This window comes from Manis javanica, chromosome 3 (assembly GCF_040802235.1).
Source record: "Manis javanica isolate MJ-LG chromosome 3, MJ_LKY, whole genome shotgun sequence".
Classification (NCBI taxonomy): Eukaryota; Metazoa; Chordata; class Mammalia; order Pholidota; family Manidae; genus Manis; species Manis javanica.
The window spans coordinates 126,623,296-126,648,287 of NC_133158.1; the positions used below are offsets into that span (position 1 = coordinate 126,623,296).

Sequence of the window (24,992 nt, forward strand, 5' to 3'; positions counted from 1 at the left end):
GCCTGTTTTCTTCTAAGAGTTTTATGGTCTCATGTCTTACATTCAGGTCTCTGATCCATTTCGAGTTTACTTTTGTGCATGGAATTAGACAATAATCCAGTTTCATTCTTTTGCATGTATCTGTCCAGTTTTTTCAACACTTTATTGAAGAGACTTTCTCCATTGCATATTCATGGCTCCTTTATCATCTATTAATTGACTATATATGCATGAGTTTATATCTGGGTTCTCTATTCTCCATTTATCTATGGGTCTGCTTTGGTGCCAGTATCATACTGTTTTGATTACTGTTGCTTGTTAGTATAGCTTGAAGCCAGGGATCATAATCCCCCCAGCTTTGTTTTTCTTCCTCAGGATTGCTTTGTCTATTTGGGGTCTTTTGTAGTTCCATATGAATTTTAGAACTATTTGTTCTAGTTCATTGAAAAATGCTGTTGGTATTTTGATAGGGATTGCATTAAATCTGAATTGCTCTTGGCAGCATGGCCATTTTGACAATATTCTTCCTATCCATGAGCATGGGATAGCTTTCTATTTATTGGTGTCTTCTTTAATTTCTCTCATGAGTGTCTTATAGTTTTCAGAGTACAGGCCTTTCACCCCATTGTTTAGGTTTATTCTAGGTATTTTATTCTTTTTGATGGAATTGTTTTCCTGATTTCCTATTCCTGCTTGCTTGTTGTTAGTATATGAGAACAGAACAGATTACTGTGTATTAATCTTGTATCCCACAACTTTGCTGAATCCAGTCATTAGTTCCGATAGTTTACTGGTGTAGTCTTTAGGGTCGTCTATGTAAAATATCATGTGATCTGCAAATAGTGAGTTTAATTTCTTCCTTACCAATTTGGACGCCTTTTATCTCTTGTGTTGTCTGACAGCTGTGTCTAGGACCTCCAGTACTATGTTGAGTAGAAGTGGTGAGAATGGACATCCTTGTCTTGTTCCTATTTTTAGAGGAAAAGCTTTTTTCCCTGAGTATACTAGCTGTGTCACATAGGGCCTTTATTATGTTGAAGTATATGCCCTCTACACCATTTTTTCTTTAATGAATGAATGTTGAATTTTGTCAAATGCTTTTTCAGCATCTATTGAGATGGCCATGTGGTATTTATACTTTTTGTTAATGTGGTGTATGATATTGATTCATGATTATACCATCCTTGCATCCTTGGAATAAATCCCACTTAGTCATAGTGGATGACCCTTTTGATGTGTTTTTTAATTCGGTTTGCTAATATTTTGAGGATTTTTGCTGTCTTGTGATCTCCAGCAGAGAGTATTTATAACAAAAATAGTAAAGTATGCTTAATTTACATTGTGGAACTTGGTACATTTGACTTTTCCCATGATTTGGAAGTAGTTTCAAAAACATTGCCTGTTGGCTCTATTCTAGTTCTAACTCTTTACTCTTTGAAGTCAATAGGCTTCAAACAGAGATAGTATGGGGTATTTCATAATTTTCTTGAGGGAGAGAACCATTTCAAGCTTCAGCTGACAGAGAAAAGTCTTTATCACCTAGTATTTACCAGTGTAGTATGCACTTTATATACATTGTCCCAGTAATCTTCACAATAGTGGGATGAAGAATATAATCCTCATTTAAGAGATAAGGCTCAAGGAGTAAAAGAACTTTCTCAATATGAGATAGAAGGGAAGATTAAATATAAAATTCCTAGTGCAGTGTCTGGAACATAGCAGGTATCAAATAGATGGTAGTGATTATTATTGCCATAGTAATTGGCAAGCTCAGAATTTAGTCTTCTCTGCTCCATTAAAGCCACACCTTTTTACAACACAATGCTGGGCTTTGTAGAATTGCAGAAAAAAAAAACAGTATTAAATCCATTAGTTCACTCAACAAATGAGTGTCTGCTATTTCAGATGTTATGAAATGAGCTTGCAGTGATTCCATGTACCTTTAGGCTAGCTTGGGGTCCCCCAGATTGCTACAGTGCTCCTCCTCCCCTATCAAATTCAATGCATATAATTTATGATTTAATGTCTACCATCTGTGCTGAAGTGAACTCTTCTGAAGAACCATGTCTACAGTGATGACCACTTTATCCCAGTATGTATCATAGTGACCAATATATAAGCTTAAATATTTTAATTGGAAAAAGTTTGCATAAAAACCAGTATAAACATATATGTATCTATATATTTGTGAGCTCTATAAAACCTTTCTCTCTAAGAAACACTTCCAAACCTAGGAAAAAACCTGAGACCTCCATTTTATATATATAAAATATAACCCCAGCAAGTTAAAAAAGAGAAGGAAATTTCTCAAATTTTTTTATGGGTAGAGGGGGCACTATCAGTATTTCTTTTAACTTTCCATATTTTCTATGTTGTTTTTCTTACATCTCTAATAGTAGAGAAAACAAAAACCTACTGATGTTTAAAAAAAAACCTGTAGTCTAAACAAAGTGAACATAGAAGTACATAATATAGCATCATTTACAATTACCACATACAAGACCTGCTTCTGTTCTCCTTACCCCTCCTACAAAATTGAATGGGTCACACAAGCAGGACTTAGGGACAGCATGCCTTCTCTCAAATCCTCTGGCAGATTTATGAGGTGGCAATTGGATTGTGCAGGGAGTCTTCAGAAAAAAATCCAAAAGTAGCTGGAGGAGGCAGCCCTCTTCTGGGAAAATAAAAAAACATAACCACCCCAAAGGATCTTGGCTGGATTGTAAAGGGCCCCTAGGGCACAAAGGCACTCAAAAGGTATGCTGTGAAAATGAACTTTTGAAACTAAGGTCATTTTGGAAGCTGAAGTATAAATACTTAGTTTTGGAAATACTGTGTTTAAAATCTCTGAGCCTCAATTTCTCATGGATAACATGCAGAAATAGTACTTCCTAAGGTCATTTTGAAAATAATGTGAATAAATGCAGTTGTATAGCACAGACTCAGCAGGCAGTAAATGCCTAGTGACAGCCATTATTTTAGCCTTTACTATTATTTCACTACCTTTGCAGCATTCATTTTACCTTGGGGAACATCTTCTCCAGTGTTTACCAAAAAAAATTCTAAGGAGTCTTACAGATTACATCTATGAAAAAAACATATGTGCATCTATTTAAAAGAAAGATACAATGGCTAAAAAAAAAAATGATAACATTAAACACTGAAATTTGGTCACTGAAAAATTGTTTATTAAATTGTTAATGTTTTGTATAGTTGGTTCAATGTATTTATTTCACTGAAAATTCTGAGTTGCCTCTGAGTAATCCATATGTCTGTAATGCGTATAAACTATGTATTTCTTGATAACTAACACAGACTTCACTAACTTCCATTTATTGGTTAAATAAAACATCAACCTTTCAAAGTTAAACCTTCAGGAATTCACAAGTTCCTATTTTTCTGAATTTTTTTTTATTACGATTTTAAGCCTTCTTAAGAGAGGAAGCTGGAAAATCAAAAGCCTTAATCTGCTTTTCACAATGTCTATAAAAAAATCATATTATACACTTTAAATATATAACTGTCAATTTCACCTCAGTAAACGTGAAAAATAAAAAAAGCACACACACAAAAAAGTAAATTTACACTAATGCTGAGAAACAGAGAAATGGAAGATCTTTTAGTCACCACACAGAGCAAAAATACAGAATATATTTATTAATTTTTCTGTACAGAGAATATACTTTGTATTTAGAGAAATAAAAGATTAGTTATCAGGAGTTGCCTTTGGAGAAACATCAATGAGTGCCTTATCAACAGTTGGATATTGATACCAGGGACCATCACCTCTGACACGCATTAATTTTCGTACTTCCAGCTCCTTTAACCTGTAACAAATGGAACAGCAATACTGTGATTCCACCATTTCCCATACAAATGTAATGAATTATCTCTATAAAGAACAACCAACTGGAGAGTCCTTTGCTTTTATGTAAATTATTATGTCCCTTCACAGATCCATGAGTATTCATATATCTGATACACACACAAAAGCAAAATTTGATACTTATTTTTTACTTTCTTATCTTACTTATATAGTCAGCAAATACAGTTTTTTTATCACCAAAACATTACTTCACTGGTAATTCTCTCCTCCTGTCCCTGCTCTGCGTCTGGTCAGATCGCTTTCACTTTAACAGTGGTAATGAATTTGTCTTCTTGCTTTTTAGATGTTAAGAGAGTCATTTATAGAATGCCTACTATTATGGCACATGCTGTGCCAACTGGTAGGAATTAAAGAAATAAGCAAGTCTCCTTTTGGAGGCGCTTACATCCCTTGTCTATACTGCCTACCCATCATCATCAGGACAGAATAGCTTTTGAGAGCAGGAATGTTCTTATGCACCACCTTCCAGCATCACACTGAGCCTGGTCAACATCGGACAATCAATAGTTATAAAGAAAAATCAGGATTAAGAAAAAACATTCTCCAACTCTAAAATCTACTTACTTGTCCTCATCCTTCTTCACAAACTGAATAATCTCTATAAGATACTTCTCTTCTTTCATAACTAAACCTTTGCACAAACAGCCACACAATCCTAAAATAGTCCCTCTTCAGCAAACCTTTTACTTTTCATCTTTATAAACTACTATTTTAACTTTTTCACATGACTAGAAATTAATCACAGTTAAACAATTTACTTTATTAACTTTAACCAACTCACAAACTATCTGATATACATCACTGTACATCTAAGAGAGAATATTTATCTTCTTTTGGACTAAATATCATCTTTTATTTTTCCTACTTTTTAGAATGTAATTATCCAAAATGCAAGTAATTAAAATATTAATCAAAGGGGACTGGTTAAATAAATTATAGTTTGCCCACATAATGGACTATTATGAACCTGTTAAAAATAATGAGGAAAAACTATTATATACTGACATGGAAGGAGATGGTAAACTGTTAAACAAGCAAGATATAAAATGAGTATGTATGTGGAGCACCTTCCATTTCATTAAAATATAGAAAGTAATGATTTATGACTATGTGTATAGTCATAAATTGTGCATGTGTGCACATGCACAAAGTATTATAGTCTGGAGGACCAATAATAATAGTTACCTCTGGGAGTCAATTATGAGAGATGGTCCCATTCCATTTTCTTTCTTTTATGCTTCAGTTTGTCAAATATCTGAACATATATTTTTTTTAAATGTAGGTTCTCCCATTCCATGCTCACACTGGCATCTTTCGCTTGGCATAAAAGTCAGGGTTTTGTGTTTGTTATTATTTTATTTTGTTTTGAAACTGTTTAGAATCTATGTATGTCTAAGGAATTCTGGGATGGGTCTTTTAACGGGAACTCAAAGGTCTATGTCTAAAGTTCAACTTCTTTGAACTTCAGACATGGCTCATACTGCTGTTCCTGTCTTAAATAAACGACAGCTCCATATATCTAGAAAACAAGCCAATCGGATGTTCCCTTAAATATTTAAACACTTTTCGATATCATAGCAATTTTTATAAACTCCAAAATTTACAAGAGAATGAACAGAAAGTATATCAATGGTAGCTGGGGGCCAAAAACAGGGGATGGGGATTGACTGAAGGGGCCTGGAAACAGGCTGACTAGGTGACTAAAATGACCTTGACTATGGTGGTTACGCAGCTGTACGCTTCTGTCAGAAACCCCTCACCTTAATTGGGTACATCTGACTGTATGCAAACATCACTCCAAACACCAAAATAAATATCAGACAGGATCAAATGTAAAAGTAGCAAAAGGAAATATGGGTGAACATTTAAAAAAGTAATTCTGGACTTAAATACTTACTTAATTACTATCAGAGCTCTATATATGACACAAAATCCTAGATGCTCAAGAAAAAGACTCACAAACCTGATAATAATTAAATGAATAAATACTTCTAAAGTAATTAAAACCCTGGTACACAGTAATTGTTCAAAAACAAATTAGCTACTTCTACACTTCTGTTAACTGAGATACAAAAATATTTCTATGTTGCAAAATATTCTGTACTATCAAAAGACAAATGACAAGTTGGGAAAACCTATCTGCAACAAAAACAAAAAGGGCTGTTTTAATAAATGTACAAATTAGTTGAAAAACAGGCAATTTACAGAAAAGAAATACAAACTACCAATAGATACATGAAAAAATATTCCACCTTACAAAAAATTTAAAATTGAAATGATGAAATAACATTTTTCACCTATCATACCAGTAAAAGTTTCTAGGTTTGATAAATTCCTTTACTGGGGGAGCATGGATAAGCAGAAATTATCATGTATTGGTGTCAAAAAAGACAACCTGTATAACTTTCTAGAGAATAGTTTGGCAATATCTATTAAAATCTAAAACACATAACGTTTCACTTAATCAGTACCAATGTTAGGAATCCATATTCCAGATACACTGAGTAAATATGCAAAAATATAGATATGAGAATATTCATCACAGGACTATGTATAATATCAAAAACTTTGAAAAAACCTAAGTACCATCCATAGGGGTCTAGTTAAAAAAAATTAAGGCACACCCATACAGTGAAATATATGATGTGGCCATTAAAAAGAATGGAGTACATGCTATTACAGAAAGATCAAGGTATATTTAAGTGAAATGAAGACAAGGCACACAACAGTGTTCGTAAGAGGATTCCACTTGTGTTGATATATTTTTTAAATGATACATAAAATACATTTTTTAGAGGGCGGCGTGAGTAGAGCAGTGGAAATCTCCCAAAAACACATAGATCTATGAAAATATACCAAAGAAAACTCTTCCTAAAATAGATACCAGAGGACACAGGACAACATCCAGACCACATCCACACCTGCAAGAACCCAGCGCCTTGCGAAGGGGGTAAGATACAAGCCTTGGCCCGGCGGGACCCGAGCGCCCCTCCCCCCGGCTCCCGGCGGGTGGAAAGAAACCTGAGCGGTTTTTTTTTTCGGCGCGTGCTTTTTGGAAGCCTTAAAGGGACAGGGACCCCGGTGCTAGGGAGGCAGGGCGGCAGGACCGGTGAGCGGGTACCTGGGACCAGTGCCTGAGGACGGAGGAAATCACGAGTTTTCCCCCCTTTTTTCTCTCTTTTTGGCAAGTGCTTTTTGGAAACCTTAAAGGGACAGGGACCCCGGTGCTAGGGAGGCAGAGCAGCAGGACCGGTGACTGGGTGCCTGGGTCCCGCGCCTGAGGAAAAAGAATATCGCGCGTATTTCCCTGCAGGACTGGTGAGCGGGTGCCTGGGACCGGCGCCTGAGGACAAAGAATATCGCACGTTTTTCCCTGCGGGACCGGTGGGCAAGTGCCTGAGACCGGCTCCTGAGGACGGAGGAAATTGCGCGTTTTTCCCCTTTTTTTTTTCTCTTTTTGGCGAGTGCTTTTTGGAAGCCTTAAAGGGACAGGGACCCCGGTGCTAGGGAGGCAGAGCAGCAGGACCAGTGAGCGGGTGCCTGGGACTGGCACCTGAGGACAAAAAAAATCATGTGTCTTTTCCTTTTTTTTTTTTTCCGCTGTTTCCTCTCTCATTGTTGCTGTTGTTTTGGTTTGGAGAGTGCTTTTTGGAAGTCTTAAAGGGGCAGGACAGGACACTTAGACCAGAGGCAGGGAATCTGGAGATCTCTGGGCACTCTAACCCAATGGGCAACAGGGAGCACAGAGGCCCTTTACGGAGATAAATAGCCTCCCAGCCGCTCCCCCTCCAACGGAGCTCCACCATTTTGGAGGAGCAGCCCCAGCCAGGCCACGCCCACAGCAACAGCGGAGATAAACTCCCTAGCAAACAGGCAGGTAGCAGAAGACCTGTCTGCACACAGATGACAAGCATAAGCCACTAGAGGTCGCTATTCTCCCAGGAGAGGAAGGCCACAAACCAACAAGAAGGGAAGCTCTTCCAGCGGTCACTCGTACCAGCTCTGCAAACTATCTCTATCACCATGAAAAGGCAAAACTACAGGCAGACAAAGATCACAGAGACAACACCTGAGAAGGAGACAGACCTAACCAGTCCTCCTGAAAAAGAATTCAAAATAAAAATCATGAACATGCTGACAGAGATGCAGAGAAAAATGCAAGAGCAATGGGATGAGATGCAGAGAAAAATGCAAGAGCAATGGGATGAAGTCCAGAGGGAGATCACAGATGTCAGGAAGGAGATCACAGAAGTGAAACAATCCCTGGAAGGATTTATAAGCAGAATGGATAAGATGCAAGAGGCCATTGAAGGAATAGAAGACAGAGAACAGGAATGTATAGAAGCTGACATAGAGAGAGATAAAAGGATCTCCAGGAATGAAACAACACTAAGACAACTATGTGACCAAGCCAAAAGGAATAATATTCGTATTATAGGGGTACCAGAAGAAGAAGAAAGAGGAAAAGGGACAGAAAGTCTCTTTGAAGAAATAATTGCTGAAAACTTCCCCAAACTGGGGGAGGAAATAATCGAACAGACCACGGAATTACACAGAACCCCCAACAGAAAGGATCCAAGGAGGACAACACCAAGACACATAGTAATTAAAATGGCAAGGATCACAGACAAGGAAAGAGTTTTAAAGGCAGCTAGAGAGAAAAAGGTCACCTATAAAGGAAAACCCATCAGGCTAACATCAGACTTCTCGACAGAAACACTACAGGCAAGAAGAGAATGGCATGATATACTTAATGCAATGAAACAGAAGGGCCTTGAACCAAGGATACTGTATCCAGCACGACTATCATTTAAATATGATGGCGGGATTAAACAATTCCCAGACAAGCAAAAGCTGAGGGAATTTGCTTCCCACAAACCACCTCTACAGGGCATCTTACAGGGACTGCTCTAGATGGGAGCACTCCTAAAAAGAGCACAGAACAAAACACACAACATATGAAGAATGCAGGAGGAGGAATAAGAAGGGAGAGAAGAAAAGAATCTCCAGACAGTGTATATAATAGCTCAATAAGCGAGCTAAGTTAGGCAGTAAGATACTAAAGAAGCTAACCTTGAACCTTTGGTAACCACGAATCTAAAGCCTGCAATGGCAATAAGTACATATCTCTCAATAGTCACCCTAAATGTAAATGGACTTAACGCACCAATCAAAAGACACAGAGTAATAGAATGGATAAAAAAGCAAGACCCATCTATATGCTGCTTACAAGAAACTCACCTTAAACCCAAAGAGAAGTACAGACTAAAAGTCAAGGGATGGAAAAACATATTTCAGGCAAACAACAGTGAGAAGAAAGCGGGGGTTGCAGTACTAATATCAGACAAAATAGACTTCAAAACAAAGAAAGTAACAAGAGATAAAGAAGGATACTACATAATGATAAAGGGCTCAGTCCAACAAGAGGATATAACCATTCTAAATATATATGCACCCAATACAGGAGCACCAGCATATGTGAAGCAAATACTAACAGAACTAAAGAGGGAAATAGACTGCAATGCATTCATTGTAGGAGACTTCAACACACCACTCACCCCAAAGGATAGATCCACCGGGCAGAAAATAAGTAAGGACACACAGGCACTGAACAACACACTAGAACAGATGGACCTAATAGACATCTATAGAACTCTACATCCAAAAGCAACAGGATATGCATTCTTCCCAAGTGCACATGGAACATTCTCCAGAATAGACCACATACTAGCTCACAAAAAAAGCCTAAGTAAATTCCAAAATATTGAAATTCTACCAACCAATTTTTCAGACCACAAATGTATAAAAGTAGAAATAAATTCTACAAAGAAAAGAAAAAGGCTCACAAACACATGGAGGCTTAACATGCTACTAAATAATCAATGGATCAAAGAACAAATCAAAATAGAGATCAAGGAATATATAGAAACAAATGACAACAACAACACAAAGCCCCAACTTCTGTGGGATGCAGCGAAAGCAGTCTTAAGAGGAAAGTATATAGCAATCCAGGCACACTTGAAGAAGGAAGAACAATCCCAAATGAATAGTCTAACATCACAATTATCGAAACTGGAAAAAGAAGAACAAATGAGGCCTAAAGTCAGCAGAAGGAGGGACATAATAAAGATCAGAGAAGAAATAAACAAAATTGAGAAGAATAAAATAATAGCAAAAATCAACGAAACCAAGAGCTGGTTCTTTGAGAAAATAAACAAAATAGATAAGCCTCTAGCCCAACTTATTAAGAGAAAAAGAGAATCAACACAAATCAACATAATCAGAAATGAGAATGGAAAAATCACGACAGACTCCACAGAAATACAAAGAATTATTAAAGACTACTATGAAAACCTATATGCCAACAAGCTGGAAAACCTAGCAGAAATGGACAACTTCCTAGAAAAATACAACCTCCCAAGACTGACCAAGGAAGAAACACAAAAGTTAAACAAACCAATTACGAGCAAAGAAATTGAAACGGTAATCAAAAAACTACCCAAGAACAAAACCCCGGGACCGGACGGATTTACCTCGGAATTTTATCAGACACACAGAGAAGACATAATACCCATTCTCCTTAAAGTGTTCCAAAAAATAGAAGAAGAGGGAATACTCCCAAACTCATTCTATGAAGCCAACATCATCCTAATACCAAAACCAGGCAAAGACCCCACCAAAAAAGAAAATGACAGACCAATATCCCTGACGAATGTAGATGCAAAAATACTCAATAAAATATTAGCAAACAGAATTCAACAGTATATCAAAAGGATCATACACCATGACCAAGTGGGGTTCATCCCAGGGATGCAAGAATGGTACAACATTCGAAAATCCTTCAACATCATCCACCACATCAACAAAAAGAAAGACAAAAACCACATGATCATCTCCATAGATGCTGAAAAAGCATTTGACAAAATTCAACATCCATTCTTGATAAAAACTCTCAGCAAAATGGGAACAGAGGGCAAGTACCTCAACATAATAAAGGCCATATATGATAAGCCCACAGTCAATATCATACTAAAAAGTGAGAAGCTGAAAGCTTTTCCTGAGACCGGGAACAAGACAGGGATGCCCACCCTCCCCACTGTTATTCAACATAGTACTGGAGGTCCTAGCCACAGCAATCAGACAAAACAAAGAAATACAAGGAATCCAGACTGGTAAAGAAGAAGTTAAACTGTCACTATTTGCAGATGATATGATACTGTACATAAAAAACCCTAAAGACTCCACTCCAAAACTACTGGAACTGATATCGGAATACAGCAAAGTTGCAGGATACAAAATTAACACACAGAAATCCGTAGTTTTCCTATACACTAACAATGAATCAATAGGAAGAGAAATCAGGAAAACAATTCCATTCACCACTGCATCAAAAAGAATAAAATACCTAGGAATAAACCTAACCAAAGAAGTGAAAGACTTATACTCTGAAAACTACAAGTCACTCTTAAGAGAAATTAAAGGGGACACTAATAAATGGAAACTCATCCCATGCTCATGGCTAGGAAGAATTAATATCGTCAAAAATGGTCATCCTGCCCAAAGCAATATACAGATTTGATGCAATCCCTATCAAATTACCAGCAACATTCTTCAATGAATTGGAACAAATAATTCAAAAATTCTTATGGAAACACCAAAGACCCCGAATAGCCAAAGCAATCCTGAAAAAGAAGAATAAAGTAGGGGGGATCTCACTCCCCAACTTCAAGTTCTACTACAAAGCCATAGTAATCAAGACAATTTGGTACTGGCACAAGAACAGAGCCACAGACCAGTGGAACAGATTAGAGACTCCAGAAATTAACCCAAACATATATGGTCAATTAATATTTGATAAAGGAGCCATGGACATACAATGGCAAAATGACAGTCTCTTCAACAGACGGTGCTGGCAAAACTGGACAGCTACATGTAGGAGAATGAAACTGGACCATTGTCTAACCCCATATACAAAGGTAAACTCAAAATGGATCAAAGACCTGAATGTAAGTCATGAAACCATTAAACTCTTGGAAAAAAACCTAGGCAAAAACCTCTTAGACATAAACATGAGTGACCTCTTCTTGAACATATCTCCCCGGGCAAGGAAAACAACAGCAAAAATGAGCAAGTGGGACTACATTAAGCTGAAAAGCTTCTGTACAGCGAAAGACACCATCAATAGAACAAAAAGGAACCCTACAGTATGGGAGAATATATTTGAAAATGACACATCCGATAAAGGCTTGACATCCAGAATATATAAAGAGCTCACACGCCTCAACAAACAAAAAACAAATAACCCAATTAAAAAATGGGCAGAGGAACTGAACAGACAGTTCTCTAAAAAAGAAATACAGATGGCCAACAGACACATGAAAAGATGCTCCACATCGCTAACTATCAGAGAAATGCAAATTAAAACTACAATGAGGAATCACCTCACACCAGTAAGGATAGCTGCCATCCAAAAGACAAACAACAACAAATGTTGGCGAGGTTGTGGAGAAAGGGGAACCCTCCTACACGGCTGGTGGGAATGTAAATTAGTTCAACCATTGTGGAAAGCAGTATGGAGGTTCATCAAAATGCTCAAAACAGACATACCATTTGACCCAGGAATTCCACTCCTAGGAATTTACCCTAAGAACGCAGCAATCAAGTTTGAGAAAGACAGATGCACCCCTATGTTTATCGCAGCACTATTTACAATAGCCAAGAATTGGAAGCAACCTAAATGTCCATCGGTAGATGAATGTATAAAGAAGATGTGGTACATATACACAATGGAATACTACTCAGCCATAAGAAGTGGAAAAATCCAACCATTTGCAGCAACATGGATGGAGCTGGAGAGTATTATGCTCAGTGAAATAAGCCAAGCGGAGAAAGAGAAATACCAAATGATTTCACTCATCTGAGGAGTATAAGAACAAAGGAAAAACTGAAGGAACAAAACAGCAGCAGAATTACAGAACCCAAAATTGGACTAACAGGTACCAAAGGGAAAGGAACTGGGGAGGATGGGTGGGCAGGGAGGGATAAGGGGGGGGAAGAAGAAGAGGGGTATTAAGATTAGCATGCATGGGGGTGAGGGAGAAAGGGGAGGGTGGGCTGTACAACACAGAGAGGACAAGTAGTGATTCTACAACATTTTGCTAAGCTGATGGACAGTAACCGTAATGTGGTTGTTAGGGGGGACCTGATATAGGGAAGAGCATAGTAAACATAGTATTCTTCATGTAAGTGTAGATTAAAAATTTAAAAAAAATAAGAAAGAAAGAAAGAAAGAAAGAAAAGGGGGATTACTCCTTGATAGGATAAAACTATTGGTAAATCAAAGATCAACGCATGCTTTAAATATCCTTAATGTTGATCACTTAAAGGGTGTCAGATGATCAGCTATGGAGGTACTCTTTTCTGATAATATTCCTTTCTCTTAATAAAAAAAAAAAAGCAGTTCCTGTGTGCTGACCTCCAATGAGTTCTGCACAGTGGTATAGAGGGCATGTCAAAGTGTGGGCAAAGGGTCTGTTTGTTTCTATGCAGAAGATCAAGGCCTAGCTTGGATACCCAGAAAATGAACTAAGATATGATATGAGGAGGAGCTTCCGGCATCAGCACTCTCTGGAAGACTTGTGCCAGGAGGATGATCATCAAAAAGCCTCCACAGGGATCTGGGCGATGCTGCGGTTGTGGCTGCATCTACCCCACCGTTTCCTGGACTTGCCATTGGAATGAGGAGGGAGATATCTAGGCTGGCATGTGCATACAGTGAGACAACGAATTTGACCGGATCTGTACTGTTGGAACTCAACCAGGAGTTGGGAGGGGTGCAAGGTGCAGCACTCCACAATCTTATGACTATAGACTATCTACGGTTAAAAGAACATATGGGATGTGAACAGATCCCAGAAATGGGCTGCTTTAATTTGTCTGATTTCTCTCAGACTGTTCAAGTACAGTTGGACAATATCCATCATATCATAGACAAATTTTCACAAATGCCTAGGGTGCCTAAATGGTTTTCTTGGCTTCACTGGAGATGAATGGTAATTACAGATTTGCTTTGTTTATGTCACCGTATTCCTATTATGTTAATATGTGAGCGCAAGTTAGTTAGTAGTTTAAAACCTATACATGCTTAAGGTACTCTACAAGAAGATATGTCAAAGAAATAATCAATCCTCCCATGTTTTCTTCCATATGCTACCTCTATAGCTTTTCTTCTTCCTTCCTAATTACAACCCTTAAATAGAATTCGTGCCTCATATCGAATTTACCGAGTATCATAATTCCTCCAGGTGGTAAAGATACCTCGAGACAAGTGCTGGGCATAGAAGCCACAGGGCATAAATCTGCAAAGAAGTAAAAAGCTAACCTTTTCAAACAATATGGCTTCTCTCTCACTTACCAACTTTACATTTCCCTGTATGGCCCCGGAAGATGACTGGTTAGCCAGAGACGGGTAAGATTCCTCAAGAGAGGAACAACCTAAGACAGGCACAGTTGCAGGGGGGCCATCAGTTGAGAAATTGGGGATCAACAGAGGTGAGGCTTAGAACCTCACCCCCCCTGCTTTGAGAGAAATCTTCTGCACCCATGGATGTTTTGCTGCCCTTGTCTAGCTTGGATTAATACTTAGTCCATAGGCACACACCTGATCATCTACATTTGCCCTCTTACAGCACTAAACTATGTTTTCTACCTTTATCTTGCATCTACCTACTACTTCAGCATTTTATTAAAAATAAAAAAAATAATAATAATAAAGGGAGAAATGTGGGATCAACATATAAATCAAGTATAAAAATCAAATGAATATTCATATTTGACCTGATTGTTTATAGTTCATAATGTGTGATCAAAACCGAAAGTTTCTATGATGACTGCCCTTGTACTGTTCACCATGTAAGAATTTATTCACTATGTAAGAATTCGTTCACCATCTAAGAACTTGTTCGTTATGCTTCAGAAGATTGGAGACTGACGAGAATTAGGCTTGAGATGGATTAATGATTGTACATTGAGCATTGACCCCCCTATACTGAATTTTATTGTTGTTAACAACCATTTGATCAATAAATATGAGAGATGCCCTCCCAAAAAATATATATATATATTTTTTAATGCAAAAACATTTCTTCAAGGAACATATATAAGAAATTGTTAAATAGTGGTCACCTCTGAGGAGACTGGGTGGAGGGGGAAAAGAAGTTGGAGAGGAGATTGTAAGGAGAGGGCTGACTTGCACTAAAAAGGGATACACTAAAATATTTTTTCTTATCTCCCAAGTCTCCCAGTCTCCAACTCCTAATCTCCACTCTAAACAGGCTAATTATCTCCCCATCTTCATCTTTTTACCCAGAGCATCTTGTAGTGTTGAAATTATTTTATTAAATGTTTTTCTTATGGTTTCCAACTGTAGGGAAGGATTTTCTTCTTTACCCTCCACCAGCCTTTTTTTTTTTTTTTTTTACCGTAATTCAGCCTTTTCAGCTTCAACCTGAAGGATAGCCATTGTTTTCTCATAATTTTTTTCAGGACCATCATAGAAAGTACGGGCAATCCATCTTGATATAGGATGCTACAGAAGAAAATTTGTTTAAAATTAGTTTCTGAACCGTACTTTGCTTTTTCAGTTTACTATTCTTTAAAATGGCCATCCCAAGTAAGCCAACATTTATTATGGGCCAACTCTTTACATAGATTTTAAATAGTTTTAATCCATCAGGTAAATACTATTTTTGTCCCCATTTTATGATGAGCAAATCACAGTAAGTTATATAGTTACCAAGTGGGAGCATCTGGGCTTAAACCTGGTATGTGTAACTCTAAAACCAGTGTTATTTGCCATTACACATTACACACTAGACACACTGAGTATCCTAAGTGGCAGATTTAGGAGCCAAACCCAGGGTTTGGTGACCAAAAAATGGAGCTCTTTCTACCAGTTAAGAAGAGCAAAGTAACTGTATGGCTAATGTTAGGATTTAATAATGAAATATTTCTTTTCTAATATATAATTCATTCAAACAATAGAATAAGATAGTATATATTCTAATCAAGGTCATTTCAACACAACACTTACAAGGACAAGTAACAGAATTAACTTTGGTCTTCAGTAAAACTGACAGTGTGATTAAATGACTAATTACTAATGCAGGCCTGCTCTGGGGTCACGTCACTTAACCTCACTTAAGCCTTGGTTTCCTCATCTCTAAAGTGGAAATAATAGTATGTTTTACACAGAATGAGATAATATTTGGAAAATACTTATCATAGACAGTATTAGCTGTCATTCTTTCGAAACCATAAAGTTTAAAGTACTAAAACAATGCAGAAAATTACCAAAAGAAGTTGCTTGTAAAAGGTGAGCACAAAATACATCATTTACTTGATATAAAAAATTGAATATAAAACTACATAGTAATTGCTAAACTAAGACATTAACCAGTGCATTGATAAGATGCCTCATAGAAAGTAACTTTCAATGACTTCTACCAACCTTGAAATATTCCCAGTGTTCAGGGACATAGCCTTCTGGAATTTCTGCTAACTCAGCTTCACCTGAAAAGATAAAACAATAATGTTCAATTTTAGTATCTGGAGTTCGTAATACTAGATCTTCACTATTTTATTTAAGAAACCAACTTCTTATGGTTTTAAAGGGCCTTTTGTTTGTACCAATGAAGACATCTAAGATTTTAAATTCACTTCAGGATGATTGGAAATCAATTCATTCATGAGATATTTTTCATCTGTCTTATACATGTAAGCATTATCTATAAGAATTATATGAGAATTTACCATTTTGTTTGTACATATTGTAACAAGCTATAATAAAAGACATTATTCCTTCTGGTTATCTGTATCCCTGGTGAACAAAACATTTCAGGGTCAAAGATGTTAAGGTACTTTGAGCAGAATTTCCCATGAAAATCTAATGTTTACTGTTATTCACAATTTCATTCTTTTTCAGATTATTTTATATGTTCCAGAGTAGATTAAAAAATTGTTCCATTAACTCAATCTCTCTTCCACTTCTATTTCTTTCTGTTTCCTTATTTAGACTTGTCAAAACTGGTTTTGAGAAATAAGGAGGAGAAGAGAAAGCTTTCTGAAGCCTTTTATGTCAATTCTACAGGTTCAGTGATGTTGAAGGATTCTTGGAGGGGATAAAAATGTTTAAAAATTAACACTGAACACTATTGCAGACTAAGATCTGGTTATTTTAAAATACATTCCCAGACTTATGATTATTATTTAGATAACCTTCCCTCATAATATCCATATTTTCTTTTTTTAAATTAATATACATAGGTTTTACAAATTTACCAATTTGGTCATGTGGGAGGTACTTACCGATGAATACATTCACCAGAGTTATGCCAACTGCTACTGGAATCCCAGTCAATAGAAGGTAGAATTTCTGTTATGATTTAAAAAAAAAGTTTACACATAATCATTTCCTAACTCTTTCCCACTCTCAAATTGTTCTCATTACGTGATTTCCTTATACTTCTTGTGAAACAAACTTGCCAAATTGGAGATGTAGTATCAAGTTATTTATTTCTGTGATTTTGTTTTGTTCTACCTTTTAGATGCCCATATTTAATTCCAAAAATGAAAGAAAAAAGAATTAACTGTATAAGTATAATAAAATACCTATTGAAGTGGTTTTAAATTTTTTGGTTAAAGCAATATAATAAAAGAAATTTCTGGATAAGAAGAAAAGTATAAGAACATTAGGGTGATTTCAACTACTGTAGAGTTGGACTTGGTCATGACATGAAAAGTGGGGGGTCAACAAGGGGTATAAAGAAGGGCATTAAGCACAGGTGGTGAGCAAGAGAAGGTCAAGAGGGCAGCCAGTACTCAGATGGCAGGTCACAGCTTTAAGTACAGTGAGAGAGTCCAGACAATCTTCCCTCTCTAAGCCTCTACTTTTTCCTTCTAGAGCCTTGAGATATAAACATATGGTCAATACCCTGCTTCACTCTGAAATCAAGGTTCCGGAACAACATAGAAATAAATAATCATATCCCGAAATAATAGACTTAAAGAAGTCTTTCAATGAGTTCTTCGGCAACTTAAAAGAATATGTTAATAATACAAATAATTATCCCCAAACAAATCTGTTTTCAAAGTTTTATAATTTACAGTATCTTTGTTTTTATTTTTGTTTTTGGCAGGGAGCAATATTCTATTTCGAAACCCCATAACTTAAGAAGAAAGGAATGGCTCAACTTTTACCTCTAATACACATGAATCTCTTTTTTGAAGGAGGAAAGGTTCACTAATTTTAAAAATTATCCAGTAACAAATCAGACTCTACTACACAATCTTGCTAAATTTTGAGAAAGGAAATACAAATTTACAAAATAAAATTTTTTATAAAAAGAAAGATGTTTCCTAAATAGGACACAATAAATCCTATTTTAAGTAAGGAGTTTAGTTCAACAAAATTTTTAACTCACCATTAAATTTAAAAAACGCCTATCATAGAATCCAGAAGGTTTGATGATAAACAGTCTTTTCCCATGGTCTCCACTGTGTCGAACAGGAGCTGGAAATAATAAATTACCCTGTCATACACAAAGTTCATGTAGATATACTGTTATATCCTGAGATTAAAACCAGATTATAAGAAAATGTATATGCATAAATGTTTAATAAGAATTCAGATAAAAAATGAATGCTTGAGTACTAAAGGCAGGACAGATAGGTTATCTTTAAACAGACTGATGTACTATTCTAAATGATAACTTTCCTTACTTTTATTCAATGTTAAAAAAATACTTTAATATTTGTTTGAATTTGTTTCAATAGCAGGTAGCATGGTCAGATCCTCTCCATGGGCTGCTTATCTCTGTTCACCTGTGCAACAAACATTTGCTAATGTTGCAAAACAGATTAAATTATGCCATTTTTATATGATGAGGCAACATATATTACAGTCCTGCTGCAAAATAGATGTAAAGATATTTATTCAACATATCTCTAGCAGGAATCTGAATTTGATCAAAAATATATACTCTAATACTTGTTGATATAATTCCTTTGTAAGCCATTTTTTAATGTGAATATCCTCCTCTTAAATTTCTCCTCCAGATGAGATTTAATCAAGTCTTGTTAGAGATAAACCAAGGCAAAATTTCACTCCTTTATCTTTCTATGCTATTTATCGTTCTAGGAAGTCTGGAAAGATCACTATAGGCACTCTAAGCCTTTTCTGCTGGAAGCAGTGAAGGATCTGTTACTGAGAAACTGAAGGTTACTATGTTTCTGCTGCATAACTGTATTCAAGGAAATTTCCCCTTTAAGTCACTGGGGAATAAAAATCTAATTTCCTAATAAAGGAATTTCAGTCATAATGTCACAAAGATTTGCTCCCTTTGTTCGAAAGCTTAAATGTCCTGAATGCCTGCCCCTCCGCTGAAATCTATTCCTTAGGCCCAGATAACATCTTCTCCAAGAAACCAACATTCTTTCCAACCAGATGAGATCTTCCCTGCCTTTCAACTGCTGTATATTCTAGTGATGTGTATACTTGCTTTAATTGCCCCCACTGAAATACAAATGTCTTGAAGACAGGAGCTGTCTTCTTAATTTTGATATCTCCTATAGCAGCTTGCAAGGAATTTAGGAGGTTAATTCACAAGAGAATTAGAAGCTGACATGATTTACTAAGTACAAGTCATTCTAAGCCTTCTAAACCAAGAAAATTTGACCAAGTATGTATTTCCGCAAATCACTGGAAAATATAACGGAATTTTTTTGGACTAGATGAAAAAACAGGCTGGATAACAGTACAAATCACTTTTTAATTCAATAAATATTTAAGTGCCTGCTAAGTACAAGTCCTATGCTAGTCCTTCAGTCTAAGAATATAGATCCCACTGAGAGAAACAAACATTCGTTTTAAATCTATGAGGACAACACAGGAAAGAAACAGGGTGCAGTCAGAAAAGACTAGGTCCAAAAGTAAAGTTCCTATTTAGACAGGATGGTGGAAGTGGGGTTTGAGAAAGGTGTATTAAGCCAAGCTAGGTAGCAAGTTAGAGGAATCTGTAACAGGTAATTGATTGTTTATAACAAGAGGGACTGATTACTTAATGCAGTAACCTGCCAAAGGACTCTCTCAACAGCCCTGCAAGGTCAAGGTTTCTATGAATGGCGTGGATATGGTGCGGTATTCCTGAGGATGACACAAAGCTACCGCTACAGGAGTGGCTACTACATTATTGTTGAAATGGGATCCCCAAAATGTCTTCAGACACATTTACAAAAGGCTGAATCTGAAAGGATTAAATACAGTAACTAGAAAGTTCTGGCAACTGGCATACAGAAACTGAAAGAGCTGAAGCTGACTGGTTTACAAAAAAGAAGTCTGAGTGGAGACCGGATTAGTGTCTTTAATAGTTGAAGGACTACCCCACGACAAAGGGCTTTCAGTATTTCATTACTCTGTGTTGACCTGAAAGGAAAAACTTGGATCAATGTGTGAGAGAGTATTTTCAGCTTAACACAAGGAAGAAGTTTGTAACAATTTGAGTGGTTGAAAATAAAATTGGATTGCTTCCCCAATTCCCCATTATAGAGTTATTCAAATATCAATAATGAGATGTAACAAGGATTAGTATACTATAGGTTGTTGGTCTAGAGGATTTCTAAGGTCATTTCCCTCAAAGAATCTGAAAATATGACCTCGCTTAAAATAAAAATGCATACCTTTCCAACTTACTAGTCTCAGTGGTTTCCTTCCAACTCCAAGAACTCTCTCTGCCTTCAGGTTTTTGCACTTAACTTTCCACAGGCTCTGAATGGCTACCTCCACACTTTGTCCTTCAGGGTTAAGATCAATATCACCTCTGTCAAAGAGGTCTTCTCTGAGTAGCCTCCAAAGCTGGCCCCCTTATTCTCCTTGATATCATTTGGTTATTTCCTTTAGAACAATAAGCTCTAAGTCTAATTATTTTGTTAGAGTCCATCATGTCAGTGACTGTCTTAGTACTTTATTTCCAGTACCCTTGAATGTCTGCCACATGGCAGGTGTCCCATGAACTGCTGAACTGAGATTTCTTAAGTAAAGTAAATGTTGGCAGGAGATCTTTCCTTAGTCCCTGCAAGTAAATTTACTCAGAAGACACAGTATACTCCCAACTTTCCCTTTCAATGAGACACACATAGATAAACATACCTACAGAGATAAAGACATAAGGATTAAACTATGTGGTTTTTGGAACAACTGATTATGAATGACACTATTAATAGGTATGGAAAATGTAACAAAACCATGAAAGAAAGCTTGGTCTGGCCACGCATACTCTAACAATACTAATGCAGTTAGTAATGCTAACTGCTTCTTTTCTTTACATATAATTATCCTATTGTCTGAACAATTATTCATGTCATTAAATGTGCTAGATAACTATTATTACTAATGGTCCTAAAATATATTTCATAGCATTAGCATTAAAGTCTTTCAAATACTCTGAGCCTTCATGATTTCATGATTTGTTGTTGATGTAGTAGGGCCATTTGCTTGCAATCTAAAAGTATTAGGCCACACATTGCTTACAACTAGGTAACTGCCAGGATTTCTGGAATTCAGATTCTCCTGTCACCGAAACAGTCCTCTTCACCACTCTGGAAAGCCTGGAAGTTCTCAATTAGGCATCCATTAATCACACGGAAATAAGGTTTGAGTAACTAATTTAAAAAAATGTAAATAAACTTAAGAAAGTTTTGTTTTCAACATCTGTGTCATTTGTGAGGATCAAATAAGATAATGTAAGATTTTTTTGTGTCTCTAAGACAATAATCAAAAGATCCCTCATTCTTTGACTTTTCCTATTTAATGGCAACACTAACTCAATTACCCTGGCTAACAGTCTCAGGGATCTTTCCTGTACTTGCCCCCGCTTATTCATCAGTTGTCAAGGCCTCTTGATTCTAAGATCTAAACACTCCATTTCTTTTCATGCCCTCTGTACTTCACTGGCTTAAGTAATCAACATCTCCTCTAAGCCATCCAATATTTGCAAACATCTTCCTCAAACACACTACTGAAGTTGCTCTTCTGCTAAAACACTCTCTACTGCCTACAAAATAGTTAAGATACTTTGGCTTTGTTTCAGTCCCTCCCTTCCCCCAGTTTGGTCCCAAAGTCCCCTTTTAAAGCCTTCTCTCCCAACCCTATCCCAAGAGCTGAACTGACATTTCTTAAGTAAAGTAAATGTTGGCAGGAGATCTTTCCTTAGTCTGATATTCAGATGTATTCAGTCTGATATTCAGATGTATCAGAAAACACATCCTCTCCTTTTCTGCCAATTACACCTGTAAACAATCCTCAGAATCCAGTTAAAATGCTGCATCATCCACGTCTTAGTTTATATAATTTATATAAACTTAGTTTATATAATTGTTTAAATACTCAGTGCTTTTAAACCATAATATGTGTACACAAGTCTTTAATCTTCAAAACTGAAGTTCCTGCAGCTGAGGGGAGAACTTAAACTCATTTCTGGAATACCTTGATATGTGATATTTAATAATTTAAACAAATAGAATAATTTTATCTGCTTACTTCCTGAGAAAGGTTTTCACTGAAGGTGAACGAAGATAACATGACAATACTAGGTTTTAAGAAATGTACACCACAGGGCCCTGTAGAAGGCTAATGCCAAATGCTATAGATTTTTCCTAGTCACAACTTTGAGGTAAGTTAATATCAATTTTTTAATTTTTTTAACAGATCTTATGGGAAACGAATTTATTTCAAAATGACATTTCTAGAAAGATGCAAAACTATGCATATAGATATTTTAAGGTTATAAATACTTGTCAATAGGAAAGAAATTAGTTATATTTCCCTGTTAACAGAATATAAGCACACTTGTAATAAACATCATCTTTTTCAAAGATGAAAAAAAATGCAGGTTCTGAGTAATTAAGTGCCTCTGCTTAGCTTCCAAGGTGTGATGACCCAAGGTCATATTGCAACTAAACTCTAGCCAGGATTTTTGAACCTAGACAGTGTCCCTCCAAAAGAAACAGAACAGAATAAAGTTCTCTATTTTGCTGGCTATTATATTCTCATAGGGACAGACATAAACAATAATATTAATAGATTAATGCATTTCATTCCACAGTGACAATGCAAAATACCTTTGAAAGCAGGTACACAGCCGAAAGGCAGTAATCCTCAGTATAGCTTTAGATTCTTTCCTGCTCCCAGTGGAAATTTCCTGAGAAAGGTTTTCATTGAAGGTGAATGAAGGTAACATGACAGTACTAGGTTTTAAGAAATATACACCACAGGGCCTTGTAGAAGGCTAATGCTAGGTGCTACAGATTTTTTCCTACTCATAACCTTATAAGGTAAGTTAATATCAACCTTTCTTTTTTTAACAGATCTTACGGTGAAAGAGAAGTTTATTTCAAAATGACATTTCTAGAAAGATACAAAATTATGCATATAGATATTTTAAGGTTACAAATACTACAAAGATCTTTCCAGATCTCCAAAAATGCAGCATATTGTATAAAGAGGATCTGGAGGTGAAATTTTACCTCAGTTTATCTCCATCTAGGCATGATTAAATACTGTCTGAGGAGTGTTTGAAGAAGAGGCTATCAGAAATGGCTTACAAAGGGACTTTTATCAAGAAATGTTAGCACATGTAGTTTTATAACAGGTTCAAATTCCTGCTGGAAATTTGTTAAATATCACTTGTCTTTTCTATAATTTTTCCAGCAAGTCCCTATGTATAATACTTCATCATGTGAAGTGACATACTTTAAATTAAATTGGGAGAAGAAAAGAGGGGTAAACAGAAGGATATTTCCAGTTGGGAGATCTTTAAGGCTGTTGGGTAAATTTCACTTCCTCTCTACCTACTGGTCTTAGGGCAAAGAGCTTAAAATACATCTTTGATCAAGACAATTAAATGAATACGTTTATAATCTTAGAATGGTGCCTGCCACATAATAAGTGCGTAATGAATGTTAGCTGCCATTATTATTAAATCTAGTACATTCAGTAGTGCATTATTTTTGTAATAATTAAGCCACAGTTTCCTCATCTGTAAAATGGGGATAATAACGCTGTACTTACTTTGCAGAGTTTGAACGAGTAAGATAGACTGAATATAAGGCATCTGATGCTTTGCTGTTAGGATTATTCATTCTGCTAAAATTCAACCCAGTCTCCAAGAGGCTGCAAACAACCCTCCCATATCTGCATTATGACCTTCCTAAGACCTAGGGACCTTTCTTTTACGGGCCCCTTCCTCTCTAAGAAGCTCTAAAAATTATTTTGACACTGCGTTGATGTAAAACGAGTCATTATCACATATTCATTAACATTATAGTTGTTTTCCCTCCTGATTTTAAAAGACATTTAAACTGAAACATTTTCTTGGACCCCTACAAGTATCATATAGGCACTGTGCCTACTGCATGAGTTAGCCCTGCGCCTCTCCGCCTGTCTGCACAACAGTAACAAGTGGGCTTCTCAGCAACATGATTTTCCATCTTGTGGGACTACAACCCAGTGCCGGTGGAACAAAGAATCTGGTGCTGGAAAGACAAGGGTCTCAGCTCTATGCCTAACCTTAGATTCATCCGCAAATTAGCAATGGGGATGGGTGAACGGCAAAAGGTTTCACAAGTGCTAACTAATAATTTAAAGGGGTTCGACTTGATTACTTCAGGAAAACCTTCCATGTCCTCACACAGCCCCTGCTCCGTCTCTCCTCTCAAGCCCCAGGCCCGCAATTCTCCCTGCTCCCTCCGATCCCACCAAGGTCACCCGGGAAGAGTCCTCCGTCTCTCACCCCACACCCCCTTTCACCCAAAGCCAGCACCCACCAACAGTCTTCGGAAAGTCACGGGTGAGGAAGCCCCCGAATCCAGGTCGGGTGCTAAGGCGGCGGCCAGACAGAGCTGCCACCGCAGTGACCGAAGCCCGTTGCAACAAACTCATGGCCGCCATGGCTACTCCGGGCACTTGAAGAACCGGGGAGAGAAACGGGAGCCGAGAAAGCCAATTTACCAACAAGAGCGAAACCGGAAGGCGACCATGTTGAGTGAGGGCAAAGCCTTTCCTGGTCTGTCCATC

At 36.9% G+C, this 24,992-nt stretch overlaps 1 protein-coding gene across 1 annotated transcript; it reads right to left on the reverse strand.

The window, feature by feature from the left end:
* Positions 1 to 3,610: 3,610 nt before the first annotated feature.
* On the reverse strand, positions 3,611 to 24,976 carry NDUFB5 (NADH:ubiquinone oxidoreductase subunit B5). The gene is made up of 6 exons (XM_073232034.1): positions 24,743 to 24,976; positions 18,346 to 18,434; positions 17,231 to 17,297; positions 16,374 to 16,435; positions 15,346 to 15,452; positions 3,611 to 3,806 (listed from the first exon to the last, which is right to left on the reverse strand). Exons 1-6 carry the CDS (start codon positions 24,864 to 24,866, stop codon positions 3,686 to 3,688), a joined length of 570 nt encoding a protein of 189 aa, XP_073088135.1. The 5' UTR covers positions 24,867 to 24,976; the 3' UTR covers positions 3,611 to 3,685.
* Positions 24,977 to 24,992: the final 16 nt, after the last annotated feature.